This window comes from Melospiza georgiana, chromosome W (assembly GCF_028018845.1).
Source record: "Melospiza georgiana isolate bMelGeo1 chromosome W, bMelGeo1.pri, whole genome shotgun sequence".
NCBI lineage: Eukaryota > Metazoa > Chordata > Aves > Passeriformes > Passerellidae > Melospiza > Melospiza georgiana.
Window position 1 is genome coordinate 775,530 of NC_080464.1, and position 15,775 is coordinate 791,304.

General features: G+C 44.2%; 1 protein-coding gene across 1 annotated transcript in view; it reads left to right on the forward strand.

Annotated features, from left to right (window-relative positions):
- The first annotated feature begins 14,975 nt into the window (after nucleotides 1-14,975).
- The window catches only part of LOC131095402 (splicing regulatory glutamine/lysine-rich protein 1-like), a 94,794-nt gene continuing 93,994 nt past the window's right edge, over nucleotides 14,976-15,775 (forward strand). Inside the window, exon 1 of the mRNA XM_058043096.1 lies at nucleotides 14,976-15,136. Within this exon, the coding sequence (XP_057899079.1) occupies nucleotides 14,976-15,136 (161 nt within the window). The remainder of the gene's footprint in view (nucleotides 15,137-15,775) is intronic.

Below are 15,775 nucleotides of genomic sequence, written 5' to 3' on the forward strand. Positions count from 1 at the left end.
TGAGGGGGGTCCTGAGTTCTAATTGTGGTTTCAAATTCTTTAGCAGCTCTATCCAGATCTTCCCTATAAACTCCTCCCACCTTTCTCCATGACATTGATTCCTCTATTAAAAATGGGGGTTTTACTCTTACTGGACTGTCACAGACATCTTTTCATTAAAATCCTTTCGTTAGGATTTTTCCTGCTGAAGCTGAGAAGTTTCAGCAACCAAATGTAAACAATGGTTATCTGGTGCTGTGGAATGTAACAGGTGGATCCGTGATTGGTCTCGGGTGGATGTTTGGATTTACTGACCACTCACGACAGAGCTGGGTCTCAGTCTCTGCTGAGACACAGCCCTTTTTTTTTTCATTCCTTTTCTATTCTTAGCTTAGCTAGCCTTCTGAGAACTTTCTTTCTATTTCTTTTAGTATAGTCATAATGTAATATATATCATAGTATGATAAATCAAGCCTTCTGAACATGAGGTCAACATTCTCGTCTCTCTCTTCATCCTGCAACCCTTGCAAGCCACCGTAACACTGGACCATGATTCCTGGCCATCTGCTGGAGGGGAGCCATCACAACTTTCCCTCCCCCCCCCCATTCTTTGCTGCAGAGCAATCATCAGCTCTGAATCCTTCTCCTCTTGCCTGCACTTTAAATGCCTCTGTCCTATGATGCATGTAGAACAACATCTATTCAACACTTTGCCTTTCTTTTCCTTTTCAAGTGATAAAATTAATGGATCTTGGTGGTCTTCCCACATTCCTTTTGCCCATATGGATGATTTCTTAGGGTGAAAACCAAGTCAACATAAGGAACTTCATCCCACTTATTTTCCCTTCTAACAACATTAATAGCAATATGGTGTTATACTGTAAGGTTCTATCCTTAGGCCACTTCTCTTGATTTTCCATTGTGTAATGTGGCCATCACTGATTACAATATTTTATAGATTTTTCTCATGTAAGGGGATAACTCCCATTTTCTTTCCAGTGTTTCAAGATACATTCCAGCAGTGACACCTGTGATACCTCTTCTGAGGTTTTGTTTCCCAATTACCGTTTAGGAGCTCCTTAGAAGGGACTCTAACCCTTGCCTTTTCCTACTTTAGGTACCATTAAACCAATCCCTGCGTAGCTTTTGCTGTACCTTACAGGGAGGTTAATAGTTAACACCTTTAAAGTAAAGTAAAGACTACCTTTATCTTCTCAGGGGTCTTACTCCGATTTCCTTCAGACCAGTGATCAAAGGTTTTCCCTGAGAGTCCCTTGGAGCCAGCTGGAGGTCCTGTGATCCCTCAGATCTGTTGAAATTCAGGAGTAGGTCCCACCTGGGTTGCCAAAACTGTTACCAAAAATTTGGTAAAATAAAAACAACTCCTTAGCACCAACGTATCATTAAGAAGCAGGCATTCTTTAATCGGCCGGACGCACAGAGAGATAGCTCCTCCTAAAGCTGTGCATGCTGAGTACAGGAAAGTTTCTGTTTATGTACTGTATTTTACAAACATATTCATTGATTGTCCCAGAATAAACATACATGTGATAATAATTTCCCTGAAATCATTAATATATTTTCCCTTCCCTTTATGCATACGTTCTTCTGTCCTGGGGATCTCTCTGGTGGTTCTTAGTAGTCATGGACCCCAATGTTACAGCTGACATAATTGACTTCGGAGGGCACTGGGGTCGGTGAACTTCCAGTTCTCCTTACACAATGGGCATTGTGCAGTTCCATAGGCCAGTGGTTTCAGAAGAACAAACATTGTATTAGCTCACCAGGTATAGACAATTTATCATCTGGTGTGGGAAATGGAAAGATAGAAACTTCCACAGAGCCAGGTGGGTTTGATCTGCAGCCTTGGAAGGAGCATGGATTGATGTAAAAATAAAGTACACAGACATTAGGTAGAAATATCATAAACTTATGTTTCTAATAGTTGTAAGTAAGAATATACCTTAAGTAAGTAAGAAACTGTATTGGGTAAGATGGTGAAGGGTCTATAGTATAGTAATTTATTGGTATAGAGTAAGTTAAGAGTTTAAGAGTTATAATAGAAGCATATGTGTATAAGTGTGATAATAGTCCATTGAGTAAAAGTATCCGCCGCGCAGTAGAAGTGAGTAAAGGTGATAGGTTAGAAAAGCAAAATAAACCTTGTGGCGACTGTCCATTGAATTAGAAAGCTATATATTGTCCTATAATAAAGAACTTGTGACTACTTTGAGCTATGGCTGACTGCTTGCTCCTTTAAAATCTCACAGTCTCTAAAACTGATGTTTATCTGAGCAATAAATCATTCTTAGCCCAACGATGGTCCCATTCCTTCATTACAAAGCAGCAATAAGGGTAATCTGGTAGCATTTTCTTTGAATGTTCTAGTAATTCTATTTTTCCTGAAGACTGGGGTAGTGTCTTGGGTACAGAGGCAAGGGAGTGGAGTTTTCAGTGCTGTTTATTCAAATATCATTTATGTCATAGTCATGGCCATGGTTTTGGCAGGGGAGATTCTATGACTGGAACCAGAAGGGAGTTCATTTTGTCTGGCTCACTCCAGTGAAGGTATCAGCAGACCTTGGCACTGCATGCCTGGCGGGTCTCCTCCCATTTCCCATGCCTCTAGGATGCTTCTGCAGAGCAAGGGGGTTGAGAAGAGGCAGCAGAGCTGCTCCTGAGCTATAGTATAACAAGGTGCCCCTGACCAGGGAATGATTTGCATCTGACTCCAAGGCTTTGGAATGCTGAACACTCACTTTATTAAAACTATATTATGTTACATTACAACTATATTAAAAAGAGATACGATACTATACTATACTATACTATACTATACTATACTATACTATACTATACCATACCATACCATACCATACCATACCATACCATACTAATCATACTTACTACTAACTGAAAAAACTTGTGACTGTCTGCAGACGGACAGTCCACACAGCTTGGACCTGATAGGCTAATTAACATGAACAATCTCCACCAGAATCCAATTACCAAATTCCTTCAGGTAAACAATCTTCCCAACACATTCCACATATGCAAAACACCAGGAGCATCAAGCAGAGATGAAAATTGTTTTCCCTCTGTGCTTCTCCAGGAAAAAAAAATGAGAGAGAGAATCATGTCTCTCTCTGTTCAGAGAATGTGAATGCCACACCGAGCCACAGTGCTGAAGTGACAGCTCCAAACCACAATCTGGATGGATGGGGCCAGGGCACAGTTTTCTAAGATCATCAAGTCCAACTGTTAACCCACACTGCCATGTTCACCACTAAACCATGTCCAAGTGCCACATCTACATACCCCCGAACACTTTCAGGGATGATGGCTCCACCACTTTCCTGGGCAGCCTGTTCCAATGCCTGACCACCCTTTCAAGTGAAGAAAATTTTCCTAATGTCTAATCTAAACCTCCTCTGGCACAACTTGAGGTCGTTTTGTCTTGTCACTTGTTACCTGGGAGAAGAGACCAACCCCCACCTTGCTACAACCTCCTTTCAGGTATGAGCTGCTTTATTGCAAACAATATTTATCTGTAAAGGACTACAGTTAGCCCAGAGATGGAAGGAGGAGAAAGATGGTTGTGCAATAAAAGGCATTTTGCCTGGACTGTAGATGTCCTGGATTCAACTGCTACCTCTGCAAGATTTTCAGCATAACATAGAGCATCTCTTTTATGCTGCTCCTATCTCTTCTCATCTACATAATAAAATAATAATGCTTATTTTTAATTGCTTTTTATGGCATGACCTACAAAATACATTGTTCCTCAGGAAGGCAATAAAAATGTTCACAAATCAGCTTGAGACAGGAGTGTAAGTAAATTCAATAATGAGAAATGCTCAGATCTTACAGAAATAAAAAATATCAAGAGACTGATGAGGATCTAAGAAGGTTTTTTCCATCTGTAATTGCCCAGATGCCACAGCTACTTTGCTATTTCCATTACATTTTTCCTGACACAGGAACTCCATTAATTCAGTCACTTTGATTTTCCTATTCGGCCCACCATTTTATTGTAAAATGTGTAAAATTGCATGAAATAAGGGCTACCATTCAGTTTGAAAATAAAAAGAGAAACATCTGAGTCCAAATTTCCTGGAAAGTGAGATTTTAAATAATCTGGACAGCTCTCTAACACTTTCATTTTTTGTAAGGCATGTGCCACCTTTAGGGAGTGAACAGCAGAGGAAAAAGGTCAGCTGTGAAATTGGCCAACAACTCACCAATGTGCAGCTCCAGAAGCTCCGCATTGCCCAGATGTTTGCAGTGCTTGACAGAAAAATTATATTGGGGGTCTTAGAGGGATTCCCTTCCCTTTCCTGCAGCTGTCCACAACTTTGAGACATGAGAACAGCTCAGCTTTCCCTCTTGCAGCTTCAGGACTGAGTGATGGCCCTTCTCTGTCCACCTGGCAGTTTTAAAGGGACTCAAAATCGTTGTTCTTCACCCTTTGTATAAGCATTTTATGGCTCACTTAATGATAAATAACTAAAAAGGAGAGGAAGGAAGGTGAGAGGTGACAGATGGACAGCCAGATGGAAAACTCACATAAACTTTATTTCTTTGGCAGTCTAAACCAACCTCCAAGCTGTCGCAGACATCTTTTCATTAAAATCCTTTCTTTAGGATTTTCCCTTCTGGGAAGCTGAGGCCCCAGAAAAAGAATGTAAACAATGGTTATCTGCTTCTGTGGAATGCAACAGGTGCACCTGTGATTGGCCCATGTTGGATGTGTATAATTAATGGCCAATCAAGGACCGAGCTCTCTCTGGGACAGAGTCAGAGAGAGCTCCTTTGTTATTCATTCTTTTCTATTCTTAGCTTAGCTAGCCTTCTGAGAACTTTTCCTTCTATTTCTTTTAGTATAGTTATAATGTAGTATATATATCATAAAATAATAAATCAAGCCTTCTGATCATTGAATCAACATTCTTGCCTCTCTCTTCACCTGCAAACCCTTGTGACCACGGTCACACCAAGCCAGCAGTGGAAAACAGTTTTGAGGTCCAGCCCAGCTGTGATGCAATGTGACAGCACAAAGAGACGGGTGGCAATTGTGGCATGACGGGGCATCAACAAGCCCATAGTGCCATCCCAAATCTCAGCTGGGATCTACATTGCTGCTCATCAATGCACTAAGAGCTCAAACAAAGTCTTTAAGGAGTGAGATGACAAAATCTGCTGTGGAAGAACAGCAGCTTAAACAGGTAAGGATGCGTTTAACAGAAAGGCAAGGCCATGTCTACAAAAGATAAGAGATTTATATGTGTTAGTTTCCTCTTCCTGTCTCATAGAGATAGATGGTTTAATAAAGCCTGTGAATCTGCAGCAGAGTTAGCAAAGTCATCCTGGAGCTGGAAAACTTCAGGTGCCCTGTGTGCGATGCATGCTGCACATCAGGGTGTAATATATGTTATGAAATAATTCATGCTATAGAGAGAATGTATTTTATAAAATTGTGAAATCCAAACGAGTCTCTGACCACAAGCAGCCCAAAGATAGACATCTACTTGAATTCCAAGATTCCTGGAGGCGGCAGGAGAACAATCTGCAGTTAGCTTATGAATACATGTGCCCAGTGCGATGATCGCCGCTATCTCAAGTAATTGGAAGGCGCCTAAGAGCAATCATCGCCCTGTTGATACCATCAATCAAGATAGCAAGAGTCGCCAGAAAGATACATCTGAATACATGACTTGCCCAGACACAATTAACACTGCCTATCAACCAGGAAACAGTGACTGTCCAGCTATGCACAGTGAAATAAACAGTCTTGAATATGCAGAGTTACAAAAGAAACTGGGACTCCTCTGCTTCAGGCATAATAAACTGTATAAAATAACCCTGCAAGAAGTCGCTCTTGTGAATAGGGGGGGATCTGATGCGATAGAGGTCCAATCTAGGTTCACCCAGCACCGACCCCAGGCTCGACGCTGTCTCTTTGGCTGTGGTGGTTTTGAGGACCATATTTTGGTCACGGAAAAAGATAAATAAAATATTTTCGCATTTTTGATAATTTGGCTTTTGATTGATCATTTATAACAAGGGTAACTCAAGGACAGCACTTTTAGGAGAAAGATTTGCAGCTGCTTTGACCTTGCATGCACTTAAAAATAAGCTGTTGCGTTGTGATTTCAGGGTTTACCTCAGAAACCCGGTCCCTCCCCTGAAGATTCCCTCACAGGTGTGTCAATCACCTCTCCTTTCCCCTCCCTGACCCCTGCCGAGCACTGTCTGTCAATCTTGGAATTCCAGAAGGGCATTGAGTGATTGGCAGATTCAAAGGATGCCCTCTACCCCTGGGGGGTCATTGGGCCATACAGGTGTCCTTTGTCCCTTAAGACCTCCTCCTATGTACCTGGTTGGTGGGCTTCCTACCCCTTCCCTCCCCCTCTCCCCGGGGTTAAAAGAGCCAGAAACCACGCTGTTCAGAGAGTTCTGTTGGAGCTGTTGCTGGATTCAGAGGCCTGTGGGCCAGAATGAAGCTCTGGATCGAAACCCTCCATCAGAACCGACTCTTTTCCTTCACCATCGCCTTAAAGCTTCTCTGCCAGAGGTAAACCTGAGGAGTGAACCCTCTTAAGGGAGGAGGCTCCATCCCACCACCACCAGAGCTCCAGCATGCCTGGACTTGTCTCCAAGCGCCCAGCTGCAACATCCAGCTAGCCAAGTGTCTCTTGGGTAAAACACCACAGTTGCCACTATTTGGTTCAGCAGCAAAGGCCAGACAAGCTCAGGCACATCCCATCTGGCTATATTGGTAAATATTCCAATAAGAAGCCATATGACTGTGCCCAACATATAAATATTTTGTGGAGATGTAATTTTTTAACAGTAAATTTCTCACAATCAGCAGATGACCCAGCTGTTACTTCCAACATAAGCAGGCAGGCTCAGCATCCCACCATGCATAAACCTTTGGTGTCGATGCAGGGGTCCCCCTGACGTGGGTGTAATTAGCACTGACTCCATGATGCAGAAGGCTGAACCATTGCTTTATTCTTCTATATTCATATTATTTTCTTAAGAAACCCGTAACCCCTTCCACCCTGTCCCATACAGCTTTTACCTCATTGGTCAACCAACCAAAACACCACCACCCTTTGGTAAACAAATCTCCATAACACATTTCACATTTGCCTAGCAACAGGTGCAGCAAGTGGAGATAAGAATTGTTTTAATTCTTTCTCTGAGCTTTCTCACAGCTTCTCACAGCCTTCCCCAGGGAAAAATGCCTGGGAAGGTCTGTGTCTGCTCTCTGTGGCCAGAGAGCTGCTGCCACACTTTGGGAGCTCATGAAAGGCACATCTATTACGGCTGAGACAGATCTGGGGCTCTGTTCACATATAACTCAGTAAAAGTCCACACAAACTCACTAGACTTATCCTGTGCACATGCTAGTTTTAGGAAGACAGGTACACTTAGACCTCTGCTGCCAATCTGCCACTCCTATTCCACATCAGGTTGAATGAGCTAAAACCCAAGAGATTGGGGCTACAAGGCACTAATTTCTCCTTCTTTTGTAGAAATTTCCTACAACTTCCTAAGCTACAAGTGGGGCAGAGGTAAGATGGAAAGGATGTTTTCTTCTGTGCTGAGGGGAAGAGAGTGTTTTGCTGGTGGGCAGGGTCAGCACAAAAGACACAGACACCAACCTAAGGAATAAGTGTAATTTACTCTAATGTAAAACTTCAAAGAATTACAAAAGGATAAGCTAAGCAATGCAAGTAATTATTACTACAAAAGATTACTTAAAGTGATTAAGAAAGATACATCACCAGTTACCCTAGTACTTAACTATCATCCAGGGCTGCACATCAACTGGAGGAAGCTGTCACAGGGAAAGACTGGAGGACCAGTCCCAGTAACTGGGAAATCCAGCAGGTGCATCCACCTACAGGCAAAGAGGCTTTTCTGACTTTGCGGTGAGAGGGTACTGTTTTTATACTCTTGAATAAACAAGCTACTATAACTTCTAGAGCAGGAACATCTGGTTTCATTCTCCTACTGGGTTTCTCCCAAAGCCTGGCCAGGGGTCAAGAAGGAACCAAGGGAATTGTCTTTGATCCTATATCCCCAAACAAGGCAAGATGTGGCCTTGTCCATTTTCTAAATATGGAAAGGTAAATACATGTTTTGCCAATGAGAGGATACATATATCATATTGCTAATAGTACTTTGTTAATGAGTGGATACATATAACATTTGGTTGGAGGGTTCATCTAGAAGTCAAATTTGGCTCAGGGCCTGTTGTTAAGGCCTTGGTACTTCAGAGTCATAGAAAACAATTCAATTTCCATAGACTATAATATATAGCAAAACAACGGTCGCCCTAAAACAGTGGGGGAAAATGGTATTGCTCCCTGGTCCTGACTAACACCTGCTCCCAAAGAATCCTACTCACTATGTCTATAGCACCAGATCCACAATATCCAGCATTTCTCTCCCCTAAGTTCACACCAAGCCTAGGGAGGAGACAGTACAGCACTGTAGAGGTCTCAGCTCTGTTATACAAAATATAATACAACCACGGAAAGAGTCACTGTCCCAGTGAGGGGATGTGCTGCCCATCCAGCAGGTCCAGAACTCAAAAGACTGATGGACACCAGAGATGCAAAACACCAAAGGGTTTCTTTTGTAATCTGCTCTCCTGGGTCCATTGGTTCTTAGAAGTGAAATTACAGCTGCTTCTAAACTACAGGAGACTGAAGCGCTGACCCTACTTCGTCCTTGTCCTAGGATGACCAAGACAGTCCTAAAGAGAAACTAAATACAGAATTAAAGATTTCATTGACTACTGGGATGGCCAGACACCAAAAATTGTAGAAGTCTTTAAACCCAACAATTTTAAGCCCTAAATCAAAATCCCAGTATGAATTCATCTTTCATGGAAGTTTATGTCATTTTGTATTTTTAACTTTGAGTGATCATCCTGTCTGACTGTCTTTTAAACCCTCTATGGCAGCTATTGCATTTTGGTGAATTCTAACCAAATTTGCCAAGAGATTAAGGATCTCAAATAAAGGAAGTCATCATGAGTTTAATGAAAATCAGTTCTTGGGTGCAGTGTCCTCACTGATCAAAAGACTTCAACAGGAACTTAATGACTACTCAAAGGGTGGTAAAACACTGGCACAGGTTACCCAGAGAAGCTGTGGCTGCCCCATCCCTGGAAGTGTTCAAGGCCACGTTAAATGGAGCTCTGACCAACCTGGTCTAATGGAAGGTTCCCTGGCCATGGCAAAGGGGTGGGAATGGAATAATCTTTAATGTTCCTCCCAACCCCAAACATTCTATGATTCTATGACTCTTGAGCCTGATGTATGGGCTTAGTACCAAAAACATGCTCCTTTCTCAGCTGCCTCTTGGTAAGTGGTACTCAGGGGCATCAAAAGTGGTGAGGCTGATGGCATTTATACCTGCTGGGGGCTCCTGGGGTAGGAAAAGGGATCAGAAAAGGACCCCAGTGAAAGTGACTGTGGTCTCAAGGCACAGTCTTGTAGGATGCAAGTGTATAAGAAAGCAGACTTCATCGGTTATGCTGCTCCCAGAACAATTGTTCCATGAGACACGTAACAAAATTAGTAATTAAGAAGATTCACAACCTGAGAGAATTAGTGCCTCTGATCTATAATAAAGCTATTAGAAATCTCAATGGCAGATTGCGCTGCCACAGAAAAAAAAGTCAGCAGAGATTTTAGTGCCCCGTCCTTACAAAATCCTCACCTAAGACAGGTTAAAAAATAGCAATCAGATGGGTTGAATACTGATTTCAAGACCATTATCATGGTACCAAGCACTGAAAAAAAATAGGAACATGTTGCATGTTTCTTAAGGTAAGTTCTTTCCCAGGGTACTGAATTTACAAATAAAAGCAACAAACCAGCAGAATTAATCTATACATTAATAAAACTCATTGTGCGTCATTAGAAAGCAGTTACTCTGAGACAACAAGAATTATATTTATAGTGGTGTGTGGTGATACTGTCCTGAATTGCAAGATAAATGTATATTCTATTTGCCATCTGTTAGAGGTGTGGCAGGTATCTTCTGTTAACCGGGCAGTTTTCTTTATCTCTTCCACAAACCAATCCTCCCTCTGGTAAATATCTTCTGTTAATGGGCCATTGAGTCTCACTGCATGACTGATAAAAATTACATCATCCCATTGTGAGATGCTCCGCCATGGGGTTGAGCCAAACATTCATTCCTGGATATAATATGATATTTTGGGACACCAGGGCAGCCCTTTCCCACTGGATTTCCAGAGGAAGACCAAGCCCATCTACACCACCACTGGACCTTCAGAGGAAGACTACACCCTTCTACAGGGTCACTGCTTCAACAGAACCACATCTGTCACTCCAGAAGGACTGCAGCCACCATTTCAATTGGACTGCTACCAACACCCTGACCAACAGGGTGTCAGGTCATATCCTGACTCTGTCAGTGTTGTTTTGTAGTACTGCATTGTTTATTTTTTTTTATTTTCTTCCGTAATAAAGAACTGTTATTCCTGCTCCCATATCTTTGCCTGAGAGCACCCTTAATTTCAAAATTATAACAATTCAGAGGGAGAGGGTTTACATTTTCCATTTCAGGGGAGGTGCCTGCCTTCCTTAGCAGACACCTGTCTTTTCAAACCAAGACAGATTTTAATAGTTTTGTTAACATTATCTACTTTTCCAGAGACGTAAAAAGAATTATCCATAATAATGGTAGTTATGGCAGCATCTTAAAAATTTCTGGCTTTCTGCCATTTTAATTCTCTTTTCAATCATCTGCAATTTTTAACCTTTTGCTCACCTATTAGGTTGTGATTTTTCAGTGGAGAATCACAGTCCTAGGGTGATGTTATCATGCTTGTATCCCCATTCATGTGTTCTGTTTATGCTGGATATTATGTTCTGTGCCTTCAAGACTGGCTCTGAAGAGTGAAAGTTTTGTTTGAGTTTTCTTATCAGCCTAGTGGGACAGAGATGGGGCAGTACATAGTGCTGCTTTTGCTTTTTTTTTTTTGCTTTTGCTTTTCGCTTTGCTCTCTCGCTCTTGCTTCTGCTTTGCTTCTGCTTTCTTTTGCTTCTGCTCATTAGCTAGTTTAGCTAAACAGTCCAAATTTCTTCCTGGACAGTTTCTCCTTTCCTTTTTTTTGACCAACTTGAACCTGCTCCAGACTGGGACCTGGGAACACCGAGAGTTTGCACCTTGTGGCCTGCAGCAGCTGCCCCAGCGCCGGAAGGACTGAGAACAGAGCGACCACCCCCAAGAGAGAGACTTTCTGAATCTTTTTTCAGAGTGGTGTCATCCAGTATTGTTCATTTTGTGTGCTGGGGGGTGCTGTGCCTGTTAAATAAACAGGTTCCTTCCACTCTTCTCTGAAGAATCCTTCCCAAACCAGTTGGGGGGGAGGGGGCGTGTGGGTTTGCTTACTGGAGAGGCCCTCCTTTGGAGATTCTCTACCTAAACCAGGACAACCACACACTAGTATTTTGCAAGAAGGATATAGGGAATCTAATAGGGAAAATATTTTACTCAGTACAGGGAAAAATATTTTTTAAATTATTTTATTTTATATAAGAGCTACTGAGTCAAAATTTGATCTGGAAATAATTCTGCTTCCTCAGGGGACCAGACAGCATAGATGGGCTCTATCAAGGAGAAGAGCAATGAGTGATACTTAATCATGACAATGTCTTCTGGGGAAGCCTGCCCTGATTTTACTTCTCTCCCCGATTCCTGTTATGGGCTGTTAGGACAGGCTTCACTCTGTTCTGGTGTACTGCAAGTTTACATAATCCATGAAAGAACTTTAAAGGATCAGAGCAAAACAAAAAAACAGAGATGAAGTTTGGGAGCACAGTCTCAGGGGATTTTGGAGGGATTTGGAGGTGAGGCTGAACACAAGCAACCTTCAAAATCCATTTTGTCAGTTCAAGTGTAGGTGTGGTGGTTTGACCAGGAAGAAGTGGGAATTCTGGGATGCTGTGGTCAAACCAATGGGTGCTTGGATTTTGATATTGGCACCTGGGGTAGCCAGTGGGTTTTAGGACACACCTCCGAGAACACCCAGGGGTTAAAAGCAGAGCTTCGGCCCTGGGACGCTCTCTTGGGACTTCGAGGGACGCAGGTTGGAGCTCTCCCCTGTCCAGCCGCTGCTGCTGGGCGGGGGAGGGGCAGCCATGCGGTAGGCCTGGGCCTGGACAGAGATGGGAGTGAGGAGGCCTTGGAGGATGGAAGGGTGGAGAGCAACAAGAGACATCGGGCAGCCATTCCCCCCCCCCCCCCCCTTTGGAGACAGACAGAGAGAGAGAGAGAGAGTGCAGCCTGTGTTACCTTGAAACTCAGTAAATATGTGCTGGCAGCAGGCAGCCCGGCTGAGGAGATGGGGGGGGTGCAGCCAGGAGTCCAGCCGCCTGGAGGAGTTTTTTAACCCTTTTTTTGGACAATGAAGGCCTTACAGAACATTAACCCTTCCTAGACGAGTGATAAGAGAGGAGGAGGATGAAGTAAATGAACGAGTGATGGAGGTCTGGACCAGAGAGAGAGAGAGTGAGAGATGTTGAAAGAATGGAGAAGATGGAGTGGCATTTAATGCTGGACTCTTTTGTGTAGTCATGGACAGAGCCATGTTTCCGTGAGATAGAGACTGAGTCCAGGGGGAGAAATGTCCCAGAGCCAAAGAAGAGTCAGTGTGTGGACCCCTCGGCCCCAGGGGGTATATAAAATATGGGGGGGACAGATGTCCCAGAGGATGAGAAGGTGAGATACTGTGCTTTTCTGGAACTGGACAAAGCATCCTTAAAAAGACAACCCTGGAAGCAGCCCTGATCCCTGTTCGGTGGTGAGAGCACCGGAACAAGGACGGAAAAGGCCACCACGACACATGGAAGGACTCCCTCTCCTCTTGAGGAGCTGAAAGTTTGACCAATCTAAAGGGTGGTGCCAGACGGAGTGTGAATAATTTTGGGAGTGTGGATAATTTTGGGAGATGAATTGTACGGGGATCTGGAGGAGGAGGGGGAAGTGTTTCTGTGTAGTTTTCATTCTCCTTGTGATTTCTTTTTTTTTTTTTCCCTTTGTGTATGTGTAGTTTAGTGTTTGTTTGTAGTTTAGTAATTGTTTGTATGTAGCTTAGTTAATAAACTTTTCTGTATGTTGAAGTTGGAGCCTGCTTTGTTTATTCCTGGTCACATCTCGCAGCAGACACCGGGGAGAAGGTGTCCTCATGGGGACTCTGGCTTTGCCAGGCCCAAACCATAACAGTAGGGTATGCAAGATTTTAAAAGCTAAAATATGAATGTCTGTAACCTTAAGTCTTTCAGTGCCAAGAGACAAAGTTCTTTAACACCTGAGCAAAACTGCAGTTAGATCCTTAATACTGATCACTCATATGCATAGTGCTCAGTCTCATTTTCTCCAGTCAATTTAACTTTTAAAGAGAACTTGCTGTTACTCCAGGTAAAATCAATTTAATTGTTATAAATTCCCAGTCAAGTTACAACAAAATTTGTCCCAAAATGGATCCTTTCATCCAGTGTGCAAGAGGCCAATCCACACACTGAGTCAAAGTATTTGATTTATTTACAGTCCTGTGCAGAAAGGGGAGCTGGGTGGCAAATGCACAAAGCCAGCACAATGACTATCAAAATTTTTAACTATTTATACATTTCAGCAAACAAAGGAATTAGTGTTAATTTTCTACAAGTTACATAGTTCTCTTATTAATTAGTATTCTATCTTATATTGGTTAATGAGTCTCTCCCTTCCCATGCTGATGCTCAGTCTCTCTTCTTTTGGGTCGGTGGTCCATGAGTTGGTGGTTGCGATCTCCCCCTGCAACAATTACCTTTTACCCAGTCTGTGCTGATTTCAGCACAGTTGCTGAGTTGGGTTTATTAATTTCTTCTTTATCTTGGGAGTTCTGCCAAATGTCCTAACGGCCCATAAATGCTGCGTTCTTTGTGTCCACTCTCAGTGGTACATCCTTTTTATCAAGCTTTGTTAACCTCCCCTTAAGTCTGAGATCACTGAAGCATGTCAAGCTCCAAACCTTAAGAAGGCAATTCTACTGACAAGTAATTTATTTCTCTAACACCTGGACATCAAAACCATTAACAACTTATTCCATTAGAACTCTTCTTGTCTAACACAGAGCAAGTTTTCAAGGGTTTACTCCCTAGGGTAATTAAACTGCTGCTTATTGAACTTGGCTTCCAAAAGAGCATTTAAATGGGGAATCTATTTCTCCTTCCATTTCCTGTGGGCATGTTTTAATTTGCTGGCAGACCATTCAGTGAATTTCATGCCAAATCAATTAATAGAGCTAAACATGACCTATTAAAGGTGAGGTTTGGTACCTAGACTCTTTGGTATTCCGGTTTTAAAATAATAAGCCTTTTGCTTTGCTAAAGGACAAGGAAACCAATTAACAAGGTACTCAGGCCCTGTTCGTGCAAGAATTAGTCAGGCGCTCGCAGCTGCGCCTTCCCCAGTTATGATGGAACTATTTAACCATTCTGCGTGCGGCGTCCGAGCCGTTGTGCTTGCTTCCTCCGCTATGCAACCTCCTCATCGCAAGATCTATGATCCAGTGGCAGCCTGGGGCGGGTAGTGCGTGGGAAAGAAGGCCGGGGGAGGAGGGAGACACGGTCACGTCCTGGTAGTGGCGGCCTGGGTAGCCCTTTGGGAAACCGGAGGGAAGTCGGAGGGAAGTGAGGCTTTTTTCCCCCTCCCTTCTTGCAGGGGAACTCGGAGTCCCGTCGGCGCGGAGCGAGGGCGCCCGCTCTACCGTGAGCCCCAGCTAGCACGGGAAGAACGGCTGTCCGCCCAGAAGCACCTCCAGGGAGCAGTCGAGTCCGCCGCTAGAGCGCCCGCATGCTAGGACGCTCTGGCAGGCGCCACGCGCTTTCTCTGTCGTCCGGCCCGCCTCTCCGACTGTGTGGCACTGTCGCGAGCGGAGCAGTCGTGCAGGCTCCGCCATGATGAGCAGTGGAGGGATCGGGGTGCCGCTAGGCTTCCCCTTGGCCCCCACGTCTGTCATCCAGATCACGAACCTCTCCTCGGCTGTGACCAGTGAGCAGATGCGGACTCTCTTCAGCTTCCTGGGAGATATCGAGGAGCTGCGCCTCTATCCCCCGGAGTAAGCAGGGTCTGCGTCGGCTCTCAGAACAGTAGAGATTTAGGATGAGGAAGAGGCTTAGAGGGGTCTAGAGGACGGAGGGAAAGGAAGAGGCAGAAGGTCCTATGTGCCATCTTGAGTGTGGGCATCAGTCTCCCGCACGTGGGTGTGTGTCTGTCATGTGGTCCCACCCCTTTGTATGGGGCAGGAACGTTAGGGGAAAGGGGCTATATGCCTGGACCTAAGATGGTTACCTCGGTCCGGAGGAGGGGAGCAGTCGCGGTATCTCTGGAGCGGCCTGTAGAAACACGGCGAGTTTTGTTCTCGTGGTGGCAGTCGGAGCCGCGGTCACCTGGTTGCAGCTGTCGGCACTGAGTCACAGTCTGACAAGACGCGTGCTCGTAGGCTGCCCCGAAGCGCTTCCTAGGTGCAGGTCTCGTTTCCCCCGTTTTCCTGAAAACCTGTTTTTTGTGCCCCACCTTTCTCTTCGCTCGGATTCATCCCAAGGGGAGGAGGAGAGGGGGAGGACGGGCGGGTGCGCCCCAGGCCTGACCTCGGCCTGGCTACCTGGTCTCGCCGGCACGCATCGCCCGAGTGGCGCGGCCGGCAAGACCAAGCTCTTTTTGTTCGAACGGCTGTTTTCTTCCGCGAGAAAGGGGT